The sequence below is a fragment of the Camelus bactrianus genome, chromosome 11 (genome assembly GCF_048773025.1).
Source record: "Camelus bactrianus isolate YW-2024 breed Bactrian camel chromosome 11, ASM4877302v1, whole genome shotgun sequence".
NCBI lineage: Eukaryota > Metazoa > Chordata > Mammalia > Artiodactyla > Camelidae > Camelus > Camelus bactrianus.
Window position 1 is genome coordinate 24,243,684 of NC_133549.1, and position 22,974 is coordinate 24,266,657.

Sequence of the window (22,974 nt, forward strand, 5' to 3'; positions counted from 1 at the left end):
GCATGCTCCGGCCTTTGGCTCTTCCCCTCACGTTTTGAACCCTTTTGCCAAATCGGGCCGGTATACGCATGCGTGTCTGCGGCACCTAGTCTCTCCATACCAAGGCGAGAAGCCGCAGCTCTTAAGTTTGGGCCTGGAGCCCGAGAAGGCTCAAACTTCTTCACCTTCCGTCTGTCTGGCGGAAACTCAAGCACTGGAAGAGGGGTTCCGGGCCTGGCCTGCCCTGGAGGTGGCCGAATGGAGACCGGAACCGTGGACGGGCCGCTGACCGGCCGCCCGTCGCTGGCCTCTTCCTGGGATGCCGCATGCGGAGCCCTGGCCCAGAGGCTGCATCTCACCCGGGCTGATCTCGGCGCCCGGGACGCCGACTGGGAGGAGCTGCTGGCGCCGCCTGACACGAGGTGCGCCGGGCCCGCGGGACTGGGGTTGTGCTCTGAGACAGCCCCGCTGCTGGGGGAGCCGGGAGCGGGTCGGGGGCCAGGAGGGGACAGGATTTGGGCCCGGGCCCCCAGCTGGGGACGGGTCCGGGCCTGCGGCGAGGGCCAGGGGACAGGGCCCGAGTGTCCGGAGGGCGGGGGCGGGACCGCGGGAACCGGCGGCGACTCCATTGAGTGTCGGGCGCTGGGGACTCGGGGCAGGTGACCAGGGAACTGGGCCTTTCACACACATCCCCTTGTGCCCGTCTCGTCGGCTTCTGAGGCCCTTGTCAGAAGCAGAATCGTCTCTCTTATATATAGGAAACACACAAAACCCTCCTATCTACCAAAATAGGCGTTTAAAAAAATTGTCGAACGTCTTCATCAGCTTAATCTTGAAAAGGACACACTTTTGGCCTTTATTCCATTCTGCACGCCCCCACCCTCCCATTCTGAACTATTTTGTTATTCACACTAGCTGCTTAGTAAATTTATTTAACTGGAGAGGCAATTACAGAGAGTTCTTAAAATGTACAAGTCAAGGGGAAAATAGAATGGAGAGCCCTGATGTCTAAAACATCGTTTCTTTAGGAATTCTGTATTGAGCATTTGTTCAATGCGTTGCAAGGCGCTTGGACTCCGCCGAATGCACATGTAAATGAATTGGATAAAATGTCAACCCCTGTGGTCCAATAAGTGGGTTAGTAATAGTGTTCAGCGAACTGTGCGGTGTAATATCTTCATTTTCTTTGCAGCCAGGACCTGGTGGTTTTGAAAAGGAACCTGAACAGCCAAGATGAAAACCCCTGCTTCCTTTACCTGAGATGTGACCCTGGTGGAGGTGAAGAAATCGTTTCTATTGGCATTTTAAGTTCAGCAAGAAATATGGAAGTATACTTAGGAGAGGAGTACTGTGGAACCAGTAGGGGCAAGAATGTTTGTAATGTTCTGGACAACAGGTTTGTGACCTACGCATGTGCAGGTGTTCTTGTGAAGTACTGTTTTGTTTTCTTCAGCTTTTGCATATTTACTGATTCCCTGATATTAGTGTCAGACACAAGGGGAGAGTAGATAAAAACATACCAATGGACATAGAGGTTTAGCCCTTTAGGAATCTTAAAGACAGTCTGGATGAGCCTGGTTGTTTTTATAAATACAGAAATTGAGAGCTAAAGGAGGAGAGGAAAGTTGGTGGACGGTCATAGCTAGTTAGTGCAAGAGTTTTGTTGGTGTAAAGTGCTGATAAATGTTTCTAGTCTGTTTTCTTTAACTCACAGGCATCTGTTTTCCAAAAATGAATTTGCCAGTCAGTCTGGGACTTTGAACATTTTCTTGTAGGAAACCCATACAGATACCGCATGCGCCCAGACTGCACCATACCGGCACATTTAACCCATTATTAGACTTTCTGATTTTTTTTCTGATTTTTTGTGATGATTCTGTCTGAATCTTTTTTTAATATGAATCAAAATATGAACTGTTTCATAGACTATGCATGTTGAATATAACAGACATGTTACTGAGCTTTGAAACATGCTCTGTGCTACGTGATTATACATTTGATACCTGATTTAATTCTCTTTGTAGCTAGTAAGTGGCAGATGCCATCTTTATACTGAGTGCAATTCGGAAGGAAGCCCCAACTCTTTTTGCCTCACCAGGAAGACTGACTCTAAGGAGCTGAATGTTGCCGTGGAAACCTTTATTTTTAAATGTAACTGTTAAAAGTGATAATGTATGAAATTTTTAATAAACTAACTCTTTTATTTTTAGTGAACATGAAAAGATTATTTTGTACAAAAATTACCTAGAATTGGAGTCTTCCACACATGCTTGTAAAATAAAGGTAAGTCGTTCCCACATTTTAACTAAATTGAAAACTACAGTTGCTCTTCTACTGTATGTACTTCTTTTCTGTTTGTTTGGTAATGTACTTAGTCCCATTTAGTCCCTGGTTTTAGTTCAGAGATACTTAGTACACATGTTAAAAAAAAACTCTTTTCTAAAAAATAATCAACATTCTTCTGTTAAAATCTGACCATTTATTAGCCATAATCATGTCATGTCCTATTGTTAATAGAGATGTATTGTACTTTTCAGCCTTGAGAAACTGAATTAAAAATTTTGTTTCTCTTTATATAAAAGTAAAGTGGCAAGAAAACCACAAGCAGTTTTGGTCCCCAAATATCTAAATAGTTAAAAAGACAGAACACAACTAGAGACGTTTCAGACAAGGGCACCACAAAGTTAAAGGGATTTGGACTTGTGTCTTCAGCATGAAAAGTATCGTTAAGGTGAACTTTAATGATGTCGTCAGGGTCTAGGGAAACGGTGCTGAGCTGGAAATCACAAGCCCTGACTGTTAAATGCGCTCTCTTGCTGACGAGCAGAGGAACCCTGGGCAAGTTTCTTCACCTGTTTGGACCTACTTCATGGGTAATACTAGGGGATGGAAGAAAATAAATCCTTGGATTGATTATTTTTATGTCTACAATTCTGTGCTGATTATTGTTTACAGAAGACCACAGAACTGATTGTCTCAAGATGATGTTTTAGGTGGATATAGTAATAGCTTCCAAAGCCATTTAAATAAAGTGACTCGTTATCCAAGAAACATTTGAGTGCCTGTTGATGCCAGATACTGTTCTGAGCACTAGGAGTTGGCATTTATGAAATAAATTGGAATGAAGGCCTCAACGTTGAGAATATTACAGTGGTCAAGACAGATAATAAGTCAATTCAGTGTGAATAATAGGTGCCACGTTCCCTAGTGAGAAAGGCTTTCAGGTTAAAAAGCAGAAGAGGGACAACATGGAGGTTGGAATGTGGGTGTATGCAACTCATGCGCTATTTCCTTCCGTGTTGCTGAGAGTCACGTCTTTGGGGCCACGCTGAGTTTTTACTGAATGGGTCTGTATTCACCTGCGTCTGTGTGATTTATGGGTTTGCTGTGTCTCTGAAGGTGAATGGTGTGTGTAACTGTGCTGTGGGAGAGCCAGGCCGTGCACAGAGTGTTTCATTTAGGGAAATCCTTGGGTCTGTGTGAGGGCTTCTCCTGGGGCAGCAGTGTGTGAAAGTTAAAAGTAATAGTTACTGCTGCATAGCTTTGAGCATTTACTCAATGATATATACTGGAAATTTTTAACACATAATCCTCAAAACAACCATGTGAAATCATTTTACTCCTGACTCTGGTTGACATTTACCCAGGGGCATCAAGGCAGAGCCATCACTGAACTCAGGCCTGTCTGCTTCTCAATCCTGTTTTCTTTCCACTCTGCTCCTTTGTTGTCCCTCACCACACATGAAATGTCTTTTGGTTTAGAAGCGTGGACAAGCTGAGGCAGCATAAAGGATTGGAAAAATTCCTGGGATAGAAGCCAGGAAAACTAGGCTCAAAGCTTGACCTTCATTTAATCTTTTGAAAAGTTAGAAAATCATGCTGAATTCATCATTTCTATGGGTAAACTGTTGAGCTCTATTCTGTTATCTTGACTTTTCCTTATGGTTCTAAATTCCAAAATTCTGACTTATATTTAGTATTTCAGCAAACACTGTGAGTGAGATTCTGGACAGTCTTACATTAAATAATGCTATAGCAAGTTTCAGTATGTTAAGATCTCAGATTGGTATAGTTTATCTTTAATTCCTTTACACATAATACTTTATTTTAAAAGGACTTTTAAAACATTACATTATTCTTTGAGTCTTTTTCTGACTGTGAATATTCTAGAGGAAACCTAAAAATGTTCTTGAAGTTAATTTTTAGATCTTGAATGATTCACTCTTCGGAATTAACAAGAAGTGGCCTTAAATGATGGTTGTTTTTAATATCATTATTAATTTTGCTGCACTTTTGTATTATAACAGTTGCTCTCCTTTGGGGAAAAGCAGTGTGTGTTCATCAGTAAAGTGGTGGTACACATGAGGCCAGTTTCCACAAATTCCTCCGCAAGCTCTCCTGCTCTAGGATCAAGGATAGACCTGGAGAGGGTCCAAACCATCATGGAGTCCATGGGGTCAAAGTTATCACCTGGAGCTCAGCAGTTGATGAATATGGTTAGATTTCAGCAGCAGGTGAGTAGAAATGGATTTCTTTTCTGATGCCATTAACATTTTTAAATGATGGCTTTTTAAAAGGACATGTGCTGACTTACATTTTTTTCTTTCAACTTATTACTGATTTGAGTGTTACCCTTACGGACTTATGTAAAAACAGCATTTTGTGGACCTACTATCTTTCAAAAGCAATATGTTTGTTACAGACCCCACAGTGTGTCATGAATTCTCTTGCTCATTCATTCAGCAAGTGCTTTTTAAGCACCTTCTCAGAGAATAAAGCACTGTTTTGGTTCCTTTAGGGGCTCAAAGGTCAGTCTGCAGCCTGTCCTTAAGGAGCTTCACGGTGGTGTTGGGTGAGGTAGGGCATCTAAGTGGGGGATGACGAGGGGGACTGGGAAAGCTCATTAGAGGAAGTAGCGTTTTATCTAAACCTTGAAAGAAGAAGGGAGGGTTTGGGCAAGTAGATTTGCAGGATGCCACTGGACAGGTAGAAAACAGCATGGATGAAATCTTCAGTGCTGGAAGGAATGGGCTGTAGGTAGGAAATGAACAGAAGTTCGTTTCTCTGGAGTGGAGAAGGGACGGGGGACTGGGGCGGGATCATAGAGGATTTTGAATGCTGTTTTAAACCTTGTAGGCGTTTTCAACCTAGGTTTGAATCAATTCTAATCCGTTTTTATGCACAGAATGAATCAGTAGGAAAGATGAGTCAGTAGAAGTGGAGGCCACACGAAGGAAAGCAGCTCTCTGTTATTTCCCTCGTCCAGATGAGGGTTAATAAGCCTAGACTTGGACAGAGTAACCTGATGCTGGATTGTGAGATGCGAAAACAGTGGGGCCATTGGGACTTGACGACTAACTTAATGTTGGTATTGTTGGAGAAAAATAGAGTCAAACATGAAACTAAGGTTTTGAAAGTGGTGATGCCAATAGTATACCAAGGAGGGACCCAAGAAAGGAGGTGACTTTGGGAGGGAAAGGAGTTTAATTTGGGGAGTACTGAGTTTTAGACGTGAATAAAACCTTCCCTGGGATGCTGCTGGGAGCATTTGGAAACACTGGCCGGGGTGGTGGAATGGAGGGAGGTTTGGGAAGAGCACCCCTCGTGGGTGACAGGCAGGTGGTGAAGGGAGAGACTGGAGCAAAGACCCTAGATGTAGATACGTTTGGTAAGCATACAGGGAGAGAGAATGAACCAGAGGAGCAGAGACAGCAGTGAATAGAGATTCTCCTTGTTTACAATCTAAATGATAATACTGCTCATATCACAGGATGAATGTGAAAGTTTAAAACAAATAGTACAAATGAAAACCTCATGTGACTTTTGTGAGATTTGCCAATATTAATTCAGTACAAGTGTCGTTGGAGCAGTGGGCAGACATAGGAGACCCAGGAGAGTTGATGATGATTGTGGAAACCATGGAAGGGAGAGTTTCAGAAAGGACAGGGTCCATGCTTTCCTTTCTCTGCCATTATCTCACCTCCTTACCTCAGGAGGTTGCTAACTGGTCCTCGTGCTCCACTGCGGTCCGTCTGCTCAGTGCACCCAGAATGATCTGACAGGGTAAATTGGACTCTTCCTTCCCCTGTGTAAACTCCTTGGCTGCTTCCCATCACACTCAGAATTAAGCCAGATCCTTACTCTGGCATCTGAGACCTGGGCCCTCCTTGTCCCCTCAGCCTCATTGCCTGCCACAGAGACGCCTTGCTCTAGGCATTCTGATGTGTGTGTTCCGCAGACAGCCAGATGTGCTCCTTCCTGGGGGCCTGTGCACTCTTACCTGTTCTCTTTGGCCAGAAACCTCTCCTCCTGACCTTAGTGAGTCTGCCTTTTTCTTGTTATTCCAGTCTCATCTTAAATATTCCCTTTTGAATGAGACATTCTCCAACCATCCAGTTTAAAATATTCGCATTTCACTCAATATCTGTATCATATTTTCATCAGCACTTTCTTCACTATTTTTGTTGTTGTTTATGTATTATTCTGTTTATCTTACTAAAATATAAGCTTTGTGGGAGCAGGAACCTGTCTGTCTTGTGTATGGCTCCTAATAAGTATACAGTATATATGCTCTTTGTATTATCAACCAAGTATTCCTCGGAGATCTTGAGGGGTTGATTTGAATAGTGATGAGGTAGAAAGCAGATTTTGAGGGATTAGATAGTAGATGGGTGGTTGGAATGTGCCGGCAGTCAGGGTGAAGTGGGTTGGTTTCAAGGATCATAGAGATAAGGAGCCTGCCCTTATCAGAATCCCTTGGAATGTTTATAAAGTATAGAACACTGGTCCTCACCCATGACCAGAAACCCTGGGGATGAGATCCAAGAATCAGTTCTTATAAACAGGCAATGCCAGGTGAGTCTTATGCATAGTACATTTTAAGAATAAATGTTTGAGGGGAATGATCCAGTGGAGATAGAAGGAGATTAAAAATTTAAAAACAGAGGAAATACTTGTGTGTGTGCAAGATTTAAGAAGCATTAGAGAGAGTTAATGAATTGAAATCAGTTTATGGGCTGATTTTTATCTTTTAAAAACGACCATGGGGGAAAAAATGACATGGATAAGTAGTTTTTCTTTTTTGCCATGTCTTTAAGTTTTTTCTTTTTGTTTAATTCCCAAAATGATATATTTTCTCTTCACGAGTTTCAGTCAGTTCACAAGTGCATTAGGTAAAATGCAAAAGTGCTTTCCCAGTCTCTTCCTGTTTCTCAGCTTGATGAGTATCCGTCGACTGAAATAAAAATGCACAATGTAAAAGCTGTGAGTTAAGTGTTTTTGGGGGGTCTTACTAAGGACTGTGGCCCTGGAGACAGCCTGTCAGAGAGCTCTGAGAGATTGCTTTGAAGAGGTAGGGGAGGAGCCAGGATATATATGAACTTATGTTTTGCTGGGAAAAGACATGTATAAGCGTCAAAAGAATTCTGTTAAATCACAGAGAACAGACAGCTCAAGTTAATGATTTTAGTGCTTTTCTATGTGTAGGAAGATGCAAGAATCTGACGTCATTTGACATTTTTTCTTAGATACGCACCTTAACTACCCAGGGGCCAGTATATCCAAAGCACAGAATGGTTCCTGTTTGTCTCCATTCTGAATTCTCTTAGGGTGCACTGTCAGTGGACGACTGCCCTGGCTGGAGAGTGACTTGATCCTTGTGGAACCGGAATGGCAGGCAACGTTTTTTTTATCAGTCCTTCTAGAATTTTAATCATGTGGAAACACATAGCAGTCCTCCTACCCAACACATGTATTCTAACCTGCTTCACTGCCCCCACCCCCACCTGTGCTAAATCATTACATATGGGGACACTTGGGGAGCACCCTGAGAAACAGGTGATCCAGTTAAATCTCCTTTAAACATGCTAATAAAGGACCTTTTTCTAGTGGGGAGGCTGTATTTATGGAACGATTCTTACAGGAGATACCTGGCTCTTTAGGATTGATTATTGTTAACAAACCTGGAATCCACGGAATGTCTTTCTGGAAAGGGTCATGTGAGCCCTGTAACCTTCCGTCGAGTATAAAGTAGGGACGTTTTGTGGTGAGAACTGCCCCTTCTGCGGAAGAGGGGTGAGCACACACTCACACTGTGGAGCCTTCGTGTGTCCCTCGGGGCAGGGCCTGTCCTGAAGGGGAAGGAGAGGACCTGGGAGCAGCTTCCTGGGCCCTCCCTGCTTCTCCTGTCCCTTGTGGCTCCTTGTTCTCTAGAAAGTTTTATTTAAGTGATTCCTTATTTACTTGTATTTGAAGTTCAAGTGTGCTGATTGATTTGTTTTTGCTTGAGCAATTCAGAGTAATTGAATAGGAATTCTGTATCAGAGGGCCTAGCAGTGTAGTTGTCATTTAATGTTACCTGAAGGAAAGACGTGCCCCATTTTCTCAAAGAAAATATATTTAGTTATTCAGGATTTACACTGTTTATTTTTCACCTTTGAAATAAAAATATCCTTTTTCCTTGCCCTTTCAAGGTGATACTTGTTCAAATTCTTTATAATTAAAAAGTTAAAGAAAATGCTTTCAGAATTCCTACAAGATGTTCAGAGATAAACACTTTTTTAGAAATCTGGGAGAATATATGCACATATATGAAATCAAGTGTACACATATATAAGTGTATGGACATGATTCTACCTAAATGCTTTCCTTTTTTTAGGCTGCTCTATTTTTTTTTTTTTTCACATAACATATGACATGGACCCTAAACAAAGTATGTATGAATTATTTTATACATATTCCTCTGCCTACTTTTAAAAGGGTTTGATGTGCCTTGCAAGGCAACATATGACAGCTCGAGAAAATTAAGAATTGAATAAAGTCAAACAAAAGGAAGCAGAAGAATAGCCACCAGCACCTCAGGTTGGTTGATTTACTGCACTGCCATATAGATTTACCTGTGAATTTATTGATATTTAACACAAAGTGAAAAATAATTACCTTGAGAGCCTTCATCTCAGAAAAATGCCTAATTTTTATAATCAGTGAATTTCTTATAATAACCAAAATATTATGATAAATCAGAAAAAAACAGCAAATGCCTTAATTGCATTGGATTTTTCCAATTAAAATTTCTGCCAAATCAATTGTGATGTACAATTTTAAGGTTAATTTCACTATTTATGTGATTATTGTTTTGTAGAATTTTCAATTTTCTATCAAAGTTTTTTTTGCAGTACTAAAATTACACCACTACCAAAAATAATTGAGTTTTACCTTAATGATTGAGTAAAGCTCCTTTCCACCAAAGGAGAGTTTTCTAACTTTCAAATTTTGTAAATATAATTATACATAGTGATGTTCCCTTAGGAGTAATTTAAAGTTTATTTAAAAATTGCATTTAATAGACGATAGATTTCCTTATAAAGAGAGTTTCTCCAAAGTGCAGTCCAGTGGGAGAAGTTGCATGGTGGCTCTCCTGTCCCGCCCCGCCAACCTCCCTGGCTCTCACTATTCCCTTTCCTGCTGTATTTTCCCTGCAGTGTTTATCACTGTCTCCATCTGTGTGATGTATTGTCGGTCTTTGTTTTCTGTCTCTCCCTGCTCTCTAGATTATAGTATCCACAGATCAGCAATCAGCAATTTTCATTTGTTTTGTTCACTGTCTTATTTTTAGTATCGGAAATAGTACCTAACACAGAGTAGATTTATGGTAAATATTTGATAAATGAATGAGTTTTGGGCTGGCTTAATCCAAGAAAAATTTTTCAGAATATCTAGAAAATTTGTGAACCGTCTTCAGCTAATTTTGAATAATACTTTTGTCAGCCTCTCTCACCAGGTACTGAGCAACAGTGAGAATGAGATGCTGTCCCCTGACAAGTCTCTCTAGCAGAGCTCTATGTTCAGAATTGCTAACGGCTGTCTAGGCTGGGGGCAGATTTGCTTTTCTCCTGTCGAAATACTGGACAGCATAGCAAGAATGTGCCCTGTAGAGGAGACATGTGACCTCCTCTCAGAGGTGAGCCAGGGCTTCTCAGGAAGTCACGCAGCACAGCCGGCTGGGCTGAGGCCACAGAACATAATGGATTATCCTTACAAATTATTAAATCTGAGACAGACAATAGGTGGCTCATTTTAGTCACTGAAAAATGTCACAAGTGTACCCATAGATCATCAGACTCTATGTATGTAACTAGCTAGTGTAACTTCCATGAAAAATGAGTTGCAGAAGATATCCTTAGGTTGGCTTACCACATGTGAAAGTGGACAGGTGACTTTTAGTTGTATGAAAGGTATCAATTATCGTGACTCAGTTGAGAATACTGCATTTTATTACCGTAAATTAAGGAGGCCTTTGTAGTGGAAACATTAAAATATGCCCGTGCAACTTTACGAGGAGTGATATTTATTTCAATATTTTCCTTAGCAAAACTACAGTGAAATGATTAAAAGTCCTGGCTCTGGAGTTAGGTGGCCTGGGGTCCTGGTCCCGGTCCTGCCACTGACTGGTTGTGTACCTTGGCCAAGTCACCTTTAGTCTCGGTCTCCTCAACTTAACAGTGCGACGGTGACGGTAGCCGACTCCGTCTGGATATACTAGGGATCGAGTGAAGGAAGGCGCAGTGCCTGACTGTCAGTCACTCCGGAAGGAGCTGCCCTCATGATTAGTGTTAATATTTCCGTATTTCTCTTGCTTAGAATTGCGTTCCCATTGGAGAGCAGCTTCAGTCGGTTTTGGGAAATTCCGGATACAAGCATATGATTGGACTACACTCCTCATCTACCTCAGGAGCCTTCGCCAAGTCATCCTCCACACCTTTTCCTTTCAGAACTGGATTGACATCCGGAAACGTGACTGAAGACTTCAAAGCTTCCGTTGATAAAAGTGCACAGCCAGCTGGTGGAGGAGCCATCACAAACCTCCAGGAGTGTAAAATTGTGCCACAAAACCATTCTCTTCTTGAGAATGATCTTAAGAAAGCAGTATCTTCTTTCTTACCAAAGAAGGCGAGTGACAGCTCACATATACCCAACTCCGAGCTGCTGCCTCTCCTGCAGAATTTATGTAGCCAAGTGAGCCATCTCCGTGTGGGGCCTACCAGCAAGTGGCAGGAAGGCATCACCGCGCCCGCTGAAGGCACTGCTGGTGTCACGTAAGTACTCAGGGCAAGTGGGGCTCAGCTTTGCTGGGTGGGAGAGGCAGCTGGAGGAGAACAGGTTTTTTCAGAAACTACTGCCTGAAAATGTTTCCAGAGTAATTTTAGGAGCTTTTGCATTTTACCATTAAGACACTTAGAGGAAAGAAATGTTCTGCAGAGTAGAATGTGGAGGAGGTGTGTAAAACTGGAGGCGTGGAGGTGCGGAGCACATCTCAGGCTTTTTGTGGAAGGAGGGTGAGCATCAGGTAAGGGCTGGAGTAGAGTTACATGTGTGGATGGAGAGGAGCTGTGTAACCATATGTCCATGTTTGCCTGATTGTATGAAGTGAGCCTTGTACCAGTGTTTCTTTGTAGATATTGTGTGACGTAGGCCGATTTTGGAGGCATCTACACATTTTTGAGCTCTCAGTTATTTATAGCATATAGGCCCTTACCCCCTGATCGCATAACTTCAGTGTTTTGCCCGCCTGCTTTGAGTGAGGGGTGCCTAAGCGTTAGCATGTTCCCCGTCCTTATGTAGATGTACTGTGTCCAAACATTGCAGTAGACTGGAATTCAGGACTCTGTTCATAGTTCTGGATTAACTCTTTTTTCTTCCTGTTTAAATCTTTAGGCTTAGTTTTTTTCACATGAGTTTTTAAAATGAGGTAGTTTTATTGGTTGAAATTTTCTTAATGTCTCCAACAGCATTGAAATTTGAGGAGTTTAGTACATGATTGGAAAAAAAGGTGGTTCTTATTCTGCATGGAAATGGAAAGGCAGCAGTAGTATTTAACTGTTCATAGTCTTTATCAATGTTAACTAACGGCTTTAGGATATGGAAGCAAACATAGAAAAACTAAAACATATTTTAAAACTTCTTCTGGGTCTAGCTGAAGTGGAATATCCCTGTTCTGAAAATCCCTGGACATACTACAGCAAACATACAATGATTCCAAAAGGTGGAAAGAAGTCAGATTGCTTAGGGACTGTGGGGCTTAGCGTTCCTTAGTTTCTAGTTATCTGAGAGTGTCTTTTGTCATAGATGAGTACAGGATTTTGTCAAATAGTTTTTCTTTGGCAATTAATATGAACATATGCATTTTATCCTATAGTCTGTTGATATAGTGAATTATATTAATTTCAAATATTGAACCCACCCTGCATACCTAGAATAAATCCCACTTATTCATGGGCTATAATTCTTTTTTATACAATGCTGAATTTGACTTAACATTTTGCTGAATATTTTTGCATCTAATTTATTAGAGATACTCGTCAGTATTTTCCTTACATTGTCTTTGGTTTTATATTAGGGTAATAATGGCCTCATAAAATAAGTTCTACATCTTAGAATAGATTGTGTATATTTTATGTTAACTCTTCTTAAAATGTTTGGTAGAATTCTCCAATGAAACCAGCTGGGCCATGATATTTTTTTCCTGGGAAGTTTTTTTTTAATGGTGTTATTATTTTTTCAACTAGGGTGGGTTTTTTTGGTTTTTTGGGGGGGTTGGGGGAATGGTAACTAGGTTTATTTATTCATTTGTTGATTTACTTATTTTTTAAATGGAGGTAGTGGGGATTGAAAGGAGGACCTCATGCACTCTACCACTAAGCTATACCCTCCCACTTCTTTCCTGGGAACTTGTAAATTACAAATTCAGTTTCTAACACAGGAAAGTTGTCAGTTCTCCCCCATGGATATGCAGGCTTAAAGTAATGCATATTATATCCCAGCACAATACTTTGTAGACATAGACAAGGTTATTTTTAAAAATTATATGAAAAGCAAAAGAGGTAGAATAGCTAAAGCAACCTTTAGAAAAGAGGAATGAAATGGGAGGAATCGCTCTTCCCAATGTCAAGTCTTACACAGGGAGAGTCTCTATCTAAGCCTGTGTAGTGTGGGCAGAGGGAAAGAATCGTAGGTCAACGGAACATAATAAAGGGCCCAGAAATAGACCCACATAAATTTGCTCAACTGATTTTGACAAAGATGCAACAGCAATTCAATAAAAGAATAGTCTTAAACACATGGTGCTGGGGCAATTGGATATCCACTGGGTAAAAAGTAAAACATGACCTAAACTTAGTACCTTATGCAAAAATTAACTGACAATGGATCACGGACTTAAATGTAAAACATAAAGCTATAAAACTTTTCTAATAATATATAGGAGACAATCTTGGAGACCTAAAGACTTCTGAGATATGACACCAAAAGCAGGATAATTGAAAATTTGATATATTGGACACCATAAAAATGTTTATCTTCTGCCCTGTGAAAGAATCTCTTAAGAGGAATAAAATACAAGTTACAAAGTGGGACAGAATATTTGCAAATTACAAATGCAACAAATGGCTTATATCTAAAATATAAAGAGAACTGTCAAAACTCAACATTTTAAAAATCCAGTTAGGACATGGGGAAAAGACATAAAGAGACGTTTTACCCGAGAGGATGTTCCGATAGCAAATCAGCACGTGAAAAGATGATCAACATTGGTCTCGTGGCTGTTAAGGAAACACGTATTAAACCCACAAGATACCACTTTACAGTTACTCACGTGTCTGAAGTAAAAGTTTAAAAAATGGTAGGAATACCAGATACTGATCAGGATGTGGAGAAACTGGATCTTTCATACATCACTGGTGGGGACTAAAAATGGTACAGCCCCTCTAAAATGTATTTTGGCCGTTTCTAATAGCTAAGATACAGTTACCATGTGAGTCAGCAATTGTATCTCTGGGCATTTATCCCAGAGAAATGAAAACTTCTGTCCACTCTAAAACCTGAGCACAGTTTTTCAGAGGAGGTTCCAGTAATTTGGTAAGGTTGTGTGAATGAAAAAAAACTGTTTAAATTGCACAGTTTCTTGGGGAAGTACGTGGAAGACATACATGGAGAACTTAAAAAAAAAATCAGCATGATCACTCTTGATTTTGAGCTCAGAATCAAAAAGACCTTTTCTAAAGACTTGGTCTTTGAGGCTAGAAATTCTTTCATCTTCATTTTTATATTCTCATTTCAATTGAATGCTTAAGTACTTAAAGAATTGAAGAAATACGAATACTTTGGGCATTCAGGATTGTGGTCGTCTGTTTATGTGTTTTAGAACCTGCAAACATGTTGTTAGAAGACCCACAGTGTGGAGACAATTTCAGCAATTTATGTTGGCTGCTGCTTGTACTATAGTTTGGTTGTTTTTGTTATAATATTAGGGATAATTGTTATATTGCTGTTTTTTAAATTTACTTTTAGAGTGGAAGAGCAATCCATTTGTCCACACTTGGAAAAGATTCTTTCTAAAAATATGGAACTGATGGAAAAGAAACTTGCAGACTACATTGATCAGCGCATATGTAAACTCCAGGAGCACACAGATAATAAGATTGCTTTGTTAATGGACTTGCTGCAAAACCCCAACTCCCCACCCTCTGGGATGCCTCTAAGACATTATGACTCTGGAGAAAGACTTTCAAATGGAGAAAGATAAGCACTCAACACATACTATGTACTACAGATATTTATTACATATTTATTACAAAGCCAAAACTCCCCCAAAAGTTGAAGCAACTATTTACTATCATTTGAGGATTAATATTTACTTACATAAAGTGACCTCAGCGTTCATTAACTATATTTGTTGTAAATAGTACTGTACACTAAGAGTTAACATGATAGGGTCGTAAGTTGTTTTTCTGTGCATATTTTTTCCCTTTTATAAGAAATTCACATACACTTCTGGGTTGCTTAAGTGTTCTGGATTTTTAAGGGTCTGATGCAGTTTATTTGTATTACATGTGTGTTTGACCGAAGTACTCTTAATGAAAAGACCTCGTGTTCGGGGGTATAAAAATGTTTAGAGTATTTTTATTGGTATTGTTTCTTTTTCTAATTGATTGTTTGTAATTGACTTGCAATCTTTAATGTCAGGTCACATTACATTTTTAATTGTTTATTTCAGATAAGAAATCAGACGTGATGTTTGGCATGTTTAAAACTGGTTTACATTGTGGCCATGAATTTTATGTTCTTTTACGTGGTAGCTGTGGATAGAAAAGTGAAAATCAGAACTGACCTATTCTTTCTTAGGTTATTACTTAAGATTTAGTGGTTGATGTAAAATGAGAGAAGTCATCTTGTTTTATCATAGTCAACCCAGAAAGTAGAAGGAACTCTCTCCTTTTCTAAGCTAATACAGGTTCTTCTCTCCAGAGCCCGTTTCTTTGTCCTTAAAGTGTGAAATGCTGGGTTCTACACTGAAGGGTTAAGGCATATGAATCAAGGAGACTGCAGTTCTCCCTGGCAGACTTAATTTTCAGAATTTATACCTATTGTATATGTGTTGTATGGTGATATATTTGCATCTAAAAAATAAATGCATCTGTTACCGACCCGGGCCCTTGGACTCTTTAATCAAGAGATTGGTAAGAGGCTAGAAGAGAATTTCAGGCAAGGCATTATTGGGCCTCATGCTGTGGCACAAGGGAACAGAAACAAGAAAGAGGTACCCTTGTTCGCTCCTGCAGAGGAGCTGCTTGGGTCCTTAAAAGGTAACAGCAGGGGCAGGTCGTGGGTTGGGCGGGAGGCGTGGCTTAGGTGGTCTGCCCACCCTCTTGGTGGTGCTGTGTGCTGGGATCAGGAGCAGCCCCCTGCTTTTACTCCAGATACCTCAGAAGTGGCAGCCGTTTTGTAGCCTATGGTTCATCCTTGCCCCAACTGGGCATGCGTGCAGCTATTTTCAGTCACTCATAGTTTGTATTCTGTTGCTTGAGGAGGCAGGAGACATTTGTCCAGTTGCAAGCAGTCTTGTAAAGGGTCCCAGGTCCCGGCCGACCTCACATCCACTCTGGAAACTAGTTGTCTTAAATGAATAAAAATATTTTCTTTTCATCTCATATTTGTTTAAGATGAAAAAGGATGGTTTACACTCATTTAATATTTTGATGAATTCAGTTCTTTAAAGTGAGAACTAGTATAACATTTGCTCATTTATGAATCACTCTGACCTCAGTGACACGAGGACCTGTGTATCACTTTAATCAGTCTTCTCCTAATCTGTTGCTAACATACATAGCCATTAGAGGTAGCATTTGTTTAAGCGCTCAGGAGAAATGTGTCTCACTTAAAGCCGAACACTTTCGTTAATAAATATACAGCTTTTGATGGTTGTGGTCTGTTCTTGATTCACAAACTGCCTTAATACAGTTATAACTAGAACACCTAAGCTATGTTTTATAAAGTGATTACAGTAAATATTCATGATTATAGTTGTAGAAATAATTCAGATAGGCTTTAATTCTTGATCTTCCATTTCTTAATTTTTCCACATTAATAAAGACCTAAGTTATATTTTATATATGTTAGGGATTCACAGGTATTGCTCCTATATTTATAAATTGCTATACATATATATATATATAATTGCTTTATAAAGATTTTTATTTCTTAAGAAAATGCTGGCTGAATTTGCTCAAACAGGAGAAGCAGACCTGAGGATGTACAAAATCTCTATTAAATTTTGTTTTGTAACTTTCATCTGCGTGTATGCGGCACGCCCAGGAAATCAAGTCTGGGAAATGGGGGTGGCCAGATGCACCTTCAGAGGGGTCAAGTGACCACTGCAGTTTGAGGTGACTGCACGGGGTGTGTGGGCGATCAGAACATTAAATCAAGATACAGGTTATGTATTTTAATTTTCACATTGCCTCCCCTTCGAGTGTGAAGTTTAGTGTTTTAGGGCCTAGAATGTGGAACTAGACTAGCTGGGTACTAACTGTGGCCATTCCATTTACAAACTACGACCCGAGACAGCTCTCAGCCTCGCTGTGCACCAGGGCTCACAGTCCTCAGCCAGCCATCACCTCACTGTCGTCACCCAGAAGCCGCTGACCTCTTTCCAACCGAGGTATTTCAGGTTGGCCAGGGACTTCAGCCACCCTTGTTAGGAGACCAAAGTCTCTGCTTACTGAAGGTGACAAAAGATGGTTCCTGATACTTTTCCTTCTGGTCTTTCAGTGTCCGGGTGCAGTCCTCACTGGGACTGAGTGTCAGGCTCAGGGCTTTGTGGGTCTCTGTTTCCCACGTGAGATCCCCACGGCCACGCAGCAAAAAGTAAACTGTATTTAGCTCATCACAGAGTAAGCCACCAGGAATTTATTTCCCCAGAGTGAAGTTCGAGGGAGAAAAATATGTACACTTTCCCTACACAGAGTTCATAAAGGGTAAAAATGTCTTAGAGCCTGAAGAACGATGGTTTTAAAAAAGAAACTAATTGAATGTGAACAAACATACTTCACAATGCAATCTAATGGTTGGTAACTCCACTTGTAGAGGTACAAACCTTCTATTTTTCTTTCTTCTCTGTGGCTGATGAGTGATGTCCCTACAAAAATAGCATTTTATAGGTTTTTAACAAAAATAACACCTGTGTTATTTTAGTCACTGAGGTGTGATTGACAAAAATTGTATATATGTAAGTTTATACAACATGATGTTTTAATATAAGTATGCATTGTGAAATGATTACCAAAATCAAGCTGACTAATGTATCTACCACTCACATACCTACCATTTGTGTGTGTTGTGTAGTGAGAACACGGGATCTACTCACTTGGCAAAATTCAAGTATACAATATGCATTACTATTAACTTCAGTCACCATGCTATACATCAGGTCTCCAGAACTTTTTCACCTTGTAACTGAGCATTTGTACCCTTTGACTGACGTCTCCCCATTTCCCTGGTAGTCACCGTTCTAACACTCTGTTAACAATAAATTTGACTATTTTGGGTTCTACATGTAAGTGAGATTATCCAGCATTTGTCATTCTGTGTCTAGTTTATTTCATTTAGCATAATGTTATCCAAGTTTATCCAGGTCACAAATGGCAGGATTTCCTTCCTGTTTAAGGGTGAATAATGTTCCATATTATGTATATATTACATATTATATATTCTTTTATATACAATCTATTATATATATAATATATATCACATTATTTTATCCATTCATCTGTTGACAGACACATAGGTTGTTTCCATATCTTGACTGCTTTGAGTAATGCTGCAATGAACTTGACAATGCAGATATTTCTTCAAGATTTTATTTTCTTTGGATATACACCCATAGTGGGATTGGTGTATCATATGGTAGTTCTATTTTTAATTTTTTGAGGAACATGTAGACAGTTTTCCCTAATGGTTGTACCAATTTACATTCCTACCAACATTGTACAAGAGTCCCTTGTTTTCCACATCTTGGCCAATGCTTGTTATCTTTTGACTTTCTGATAATAGCAGCACTAACAGGTGTGAGGCAACGTCCCATGGTGGCTTTGATTTGCATTTCTCTGATGATGACTAATGTTGAGCACCCTTTCATGTAACTGTTAGCCATTGTATGTAGTATTTAGGAACGTGTCTATTCAGGTCCTTTGCCCGTTGTTTGATTGGGTTGCTGGGGGTTTTTTGCTATTAAATTGTATGAGTTTCTTGTATATTTTGAATATTGATCCCTTACAGAGTGTGTAGTTCGCAAATATTTTTCTCCCATTTCATAGGTTGCCTTTTAATTTTGGTTTGTTTTACTTTATGTGAATAATTTTTTTAGTCTGATACAGTCCTATTGTTTACTTTGCTTTTTTTTTTTTTACCTTTGCTTTGGGTGTCAAATCCAAAAAATGTCAAGACAAATGCCAAGGAACTTACCCCGTGTTTTCTTCTAGGCCTTTATAGTTCCAGGTCTTACATTCAACTCATTAATCCATTTTGAGTTGATTTCTGTGTATGTTGTAAGGTAAGGGTCCAGTTTCATTCTTTAGCAAGTAGATATCCAGTTTTCCCAAAACCATTTTTTGAAGAGACTATACATTCTCCATTGTTTAATCTGGCCTCTTTTGTCAAAAACTAATTGAAAAAAATATATGTTTATGTCCGGGCTATCTATTAGTTTCTTTGGTTTTTATGCTAATACGTTACTGTTTTGATTACAACAGCTTTGTAATATAATTTGAAATCAGGAAGTGTGATGCCTCCAGCTTTGTTCTTTCCCAAGATTACTTTGGGTTTTGGGGACTTTTGGGACTCTGTACAGATCTTAGAATTGTGTTTTCCATTTTTGTGAAAAATGCTGTTAGAATTTTAATAGGGTTTGAATTGAATCTGTATATTGTTTGGGGATAGTATAGACATTTTAACGTAATTAATTCTTCCAGTCTGTGAACATGGGAATATCTTCCATTTATTTATGTCTTCAGTTTCTTTCATCAGCTGGAAACTGCTGTCTTTGTTAGATGCTTAGTTCTATGTTTGTTCGCTTCACCTCATCCCAGAGGGAGTAGCCGTTTCCTTCATTTCCTATTTATCTTTTTTACCCCTTTTTAGTAAGTAACCAATTGTTACTAGTGAACTCTTTAATTATTACAACTTCTGTCTTACCAGTACGCACTGCATTGCTTGGAAGCGACCCATCATCCTCTCAGGAGAAACATATTTTTACCTTATTTGTCTATAAATTAAGACATCCTCTTCGACATCCCATTGAATCTTCAGAACAACCCTATCCAGTGGGTCCTACTGCCTGTTTCACAGACAAGGAAACGGGGGCTTGGAGGAGTTAGGTGCCACACACCAGGTTAACTGAGGTGGTGTCAGATCCAGACTTGCTGGCTCAGAGCCGCAGAAGATTCAGACGAGGGGGTGTTCACGTAGGAGGGTCGGATCCACCCTCAGTCTAGTGGGGACCCCTAGGAGCTTTAAGCCGGAGCTCCATAGGGCAGGATGAAGGTCACATCCCTTAGTGTGGCCTCTCTCTCAGCAGAGTTTACTTTCCCGGCCTCACCTCCCTCTGCGTGTCCCACACGTCTGCACCTCTGAGCCTGGGCCGCACCTCTGAGCCTGGGCCGCTTCCTTTGGCTGCTGGGCCTCCCCTCCTCCTCTACCTGCTTAAATGAGGCGCTAATGCCTTCTCTTCAGGGAGCCTCCCCTGAGCCTCTCACCCCACCACCCCCACATTAATTACTCCTTCTGCTGTGTCTCCATGCCCTTTGCTCCTGCTTCTAATGAAACCTGAATTTTGTTTGACCTACAGGTTTCCAGGGTATGATTTCGCTCCCTTAACAGGTACTTGAGTTTAGGAACCAAAGCTTCTGTGTCTGTACACAGAGCCCTCGCTGAGCCCATCATTTTAGATCCAGGAGGTGCTCAGGTGAATCTACACTGAGATGACTTAAGTGGACTTTGTTGGTTCACTTTCATAGTCCTAAACATGCTTTAGTTTGCAACTGCTTTTCACATCCAATCCAACCCTGTTAGGCAGGGTTCTCCAAAGAAGCAGAGCCAGTAAGATATACATAGATATATAAGAGGAGATTTATTATGGGAATTGGCTCACACAATTATAGAGGCTGAGATATGTCACGATACACCTCCTGCAAGCTGGAGAACCAGGAAAGCCTGTAGGATATGATTTAGTCCAAGTCTGAAGACCTGAGAACCAGGGGAACCAGTAGTGTAACTCCCAGTCTGAGGCCAAAGGTCTAAGAACCAGGGGAGGGAGTATGAGGTGGCAGGGGTGCTAGTGTAAGTCCCAGAGTCCAAAAGCCCACGAAACAGGATCTCTGGTGTCTGAGGGCAGAAGATTGATGTCCCAGCTCAAGAACAGAGAGACTAAATTCGCTCCTCCTCTGTCTTTTTGTTCTATTCAGTTCCTAATGGACTGGACGATGCCCACATACATTGGTGAGGACAGAACTTTACTCACTCTGTTGATTCAAATGCTAATCTCTTCTGAAAACACCCTCACAGAAACACCCAGAAATAATGGTTTCCCAGCTATCTGGGCACCCCTTAGCTCAGTAAAGTTGACCCATAAAAGTAACCATCAAAGTCCACCCTTTGTCAATTGGCACCCATACGCATCTTCTTGAACCATACTTAATCTCCAGATAAAGATAGTAATAAGGTCATAATTACACCTAACATGATAACTATTCTGCTTACAACCAAAAACACAGTAGTTCCTTCTCCTGAAGGGGAGGTAAGTCCTTGAGTGATGTTTACTATTTTCCTGATAATCCTGTAACTTAAGTACTATGATGTAAAATTAAATACTAAATGCTGATATAAAGTCAATACATCTTATGGGAATAAGAGAGGAAAGAAAACAGGAAAGAGAAGAAATTTGCTGAATATATGTAAATACGCACAACGTATTCATAACAAATAAGGAGGAAATATTCATGACAAAGTCCTTGTTTCTGTAACTGATTGCATGGTAGCAGCTGGTGTTTATAACTACTTTCTACTGCTCATTCTGTAGTCAGCGAACCTTGCTGATGTCACAGAAGCACGACGGGGGGCATGAAAGCCGACAGGCAGGCTGCATTCTTCACAGTGCTGGAGGCTGGGATAAGACACAGTGGTGGAGGTTGTAGTCCCGGTGACCTTGTCTCGATTACTACTGGGTATGGCCACAGCAACGGGGGCTTCGGGGCTCTTAAGAATGTCATCTCAGCCTGTCCTCTGAGTGCCCAGAGGCAGAGACACGCACAGTCTGCAGTCTGCAGCGCTGTGCAATCAACCAGCTAAGGGTAAACTCAGTGAGGTCAGGCGACAGCAAAGCAGCACAGAGCCACTCGGCTGAGAACATTCCACTTGTGAGCTCGCAGCCCCAAACCAGGAGGGGAAGAAGCCAGGATTCTACCCTGCCTTTGTCTTCGCAAATCTTCCTGCCAGTTCCCGACCTCCCCCAGGGGGTGGCCACAGGGCAAGGACTGACCCTGCTCAATCCAGAGCCCCAGTGTCCCACTTAGAGGGTGTGAGCCACTCTGACCCACATCACTCACTTTAATGCGCTGGCTACTTTGTAGTAAAGACAAACGACAACACCCATCAGCACAAAGCGGTAGTCAGTAAGCCGCCACCAATGGCATTCATAACCTTGAGGTCAAACATCTTACACACACCTGGGCAGAGAGGCGCAGGCAAGCAGTGAATGTGGCTCCCCTCCCAACACAGCCACTTAGCAACCTTGATGTGCTTCCTTCAGGGGAGAAGTGAACCCAAACCACAGATCCTCATGCGTGTAAAACACAAATGAGTCTTTCTTGCGGGGGGGGGGGGGTGGCTAAGCTGTCCCAGAGACAGAGAAAAGGGTTTATTTATGAGATGGGACTGAAATGCAAAATCCAGAGAGAAGGAAGGAAAGAAAGTGGGAAGAATTTTTTTCTCCCTTTCACACGCACAAACATGCAGCTGTAAATAACAAACCAGCCTGCACCTGAGCAAATGGTTTTATTCCCAAACACCTGGGTCTTCCTGAAATATTTACTGACAGAGTCAGTATTGACCCCTTGTTGTACATCAAGTTTAAAAATATTATTTTGTGGGAATGATTAAGGGAATGATTTTTTTTCAAAATATGCTGTGTAATGCGCAGACTACACAAACCCATTTTGTGAGTGATTACGTTTTAAGGGAAAAAAGTTTTTAATTCTCCCACTGACAACTGTCATGCCATCTCCCAGTTTAAGGAGATTCTAGGATCCCTTGTTCCTCATTCTGTTTCTCTAGGAGACCCGAGGCCTTTCTGCCCCTTTTTACTCCTAAATCTTCCCAGGAAATCAAGTTCATCTGGAATCAGCCATTTGCTTAATCTAACACAATGAAATTGGGGAACAGTGAGCCAGGAGAGAAGCTTAAACAATTCTACTGCTGAGCATACTTATTACAGTTAAACCATCCAGATCTGGATGAAGGCCACCTGGAAAAAATTTTTTTTTAAAAACCCAAAACTTTAGGGAACAGGATATTTCATCAAACCCGTAAGTTGAGAGAGAGGGATGGAATCACCCCTGTTAGGAGGAATTAAGATTCAAGATTGAAGAGCTCACTTCAGCAGCACAGCCA

The 22,974-nt window shown here is 40.9% G+C and overlaps 1 protein-coding gene across 2 annotated transcripts; it reads left to right on the forward strand.

The window, feature by feature from the left end:
- Positions 1-15,458, forward strand: LOC105067420 (ATPase PAAT). 2 transcript variants are annotated; one of them, XM_074373442.1, is made up of 6 exons: positions 37-401; positions 1,172-1,375; positions 2,190-2,262; positions 4,287-4,493; positions 10,618-11,072; positions 14,323-15,458. In XM_074373442.1, the coding sequence occupies exons 1-6, from the start codon at positions 238-240 to the stop codon at positions 14,555-14,557; spliced, it is 1,338 nt and encodes a 445-aa protein (XP_074229543.1). In that variant the 5' UTR covers positions 37-237; the 3' UTR covers positions 14,558-15,458. The 2 variants fall into 2 exon arrangements, with proteins under 2 accessions (XP_074229544.1, XP_074229543.1); XM_074373443.1 differs by lacking the exon at positions 14,323-15,458 and having other exon boundaries at positions 1-401; positions 10,749-10,880.
- Positions 15,459-22,974: the final 7,516 nt, after the last annotated feature.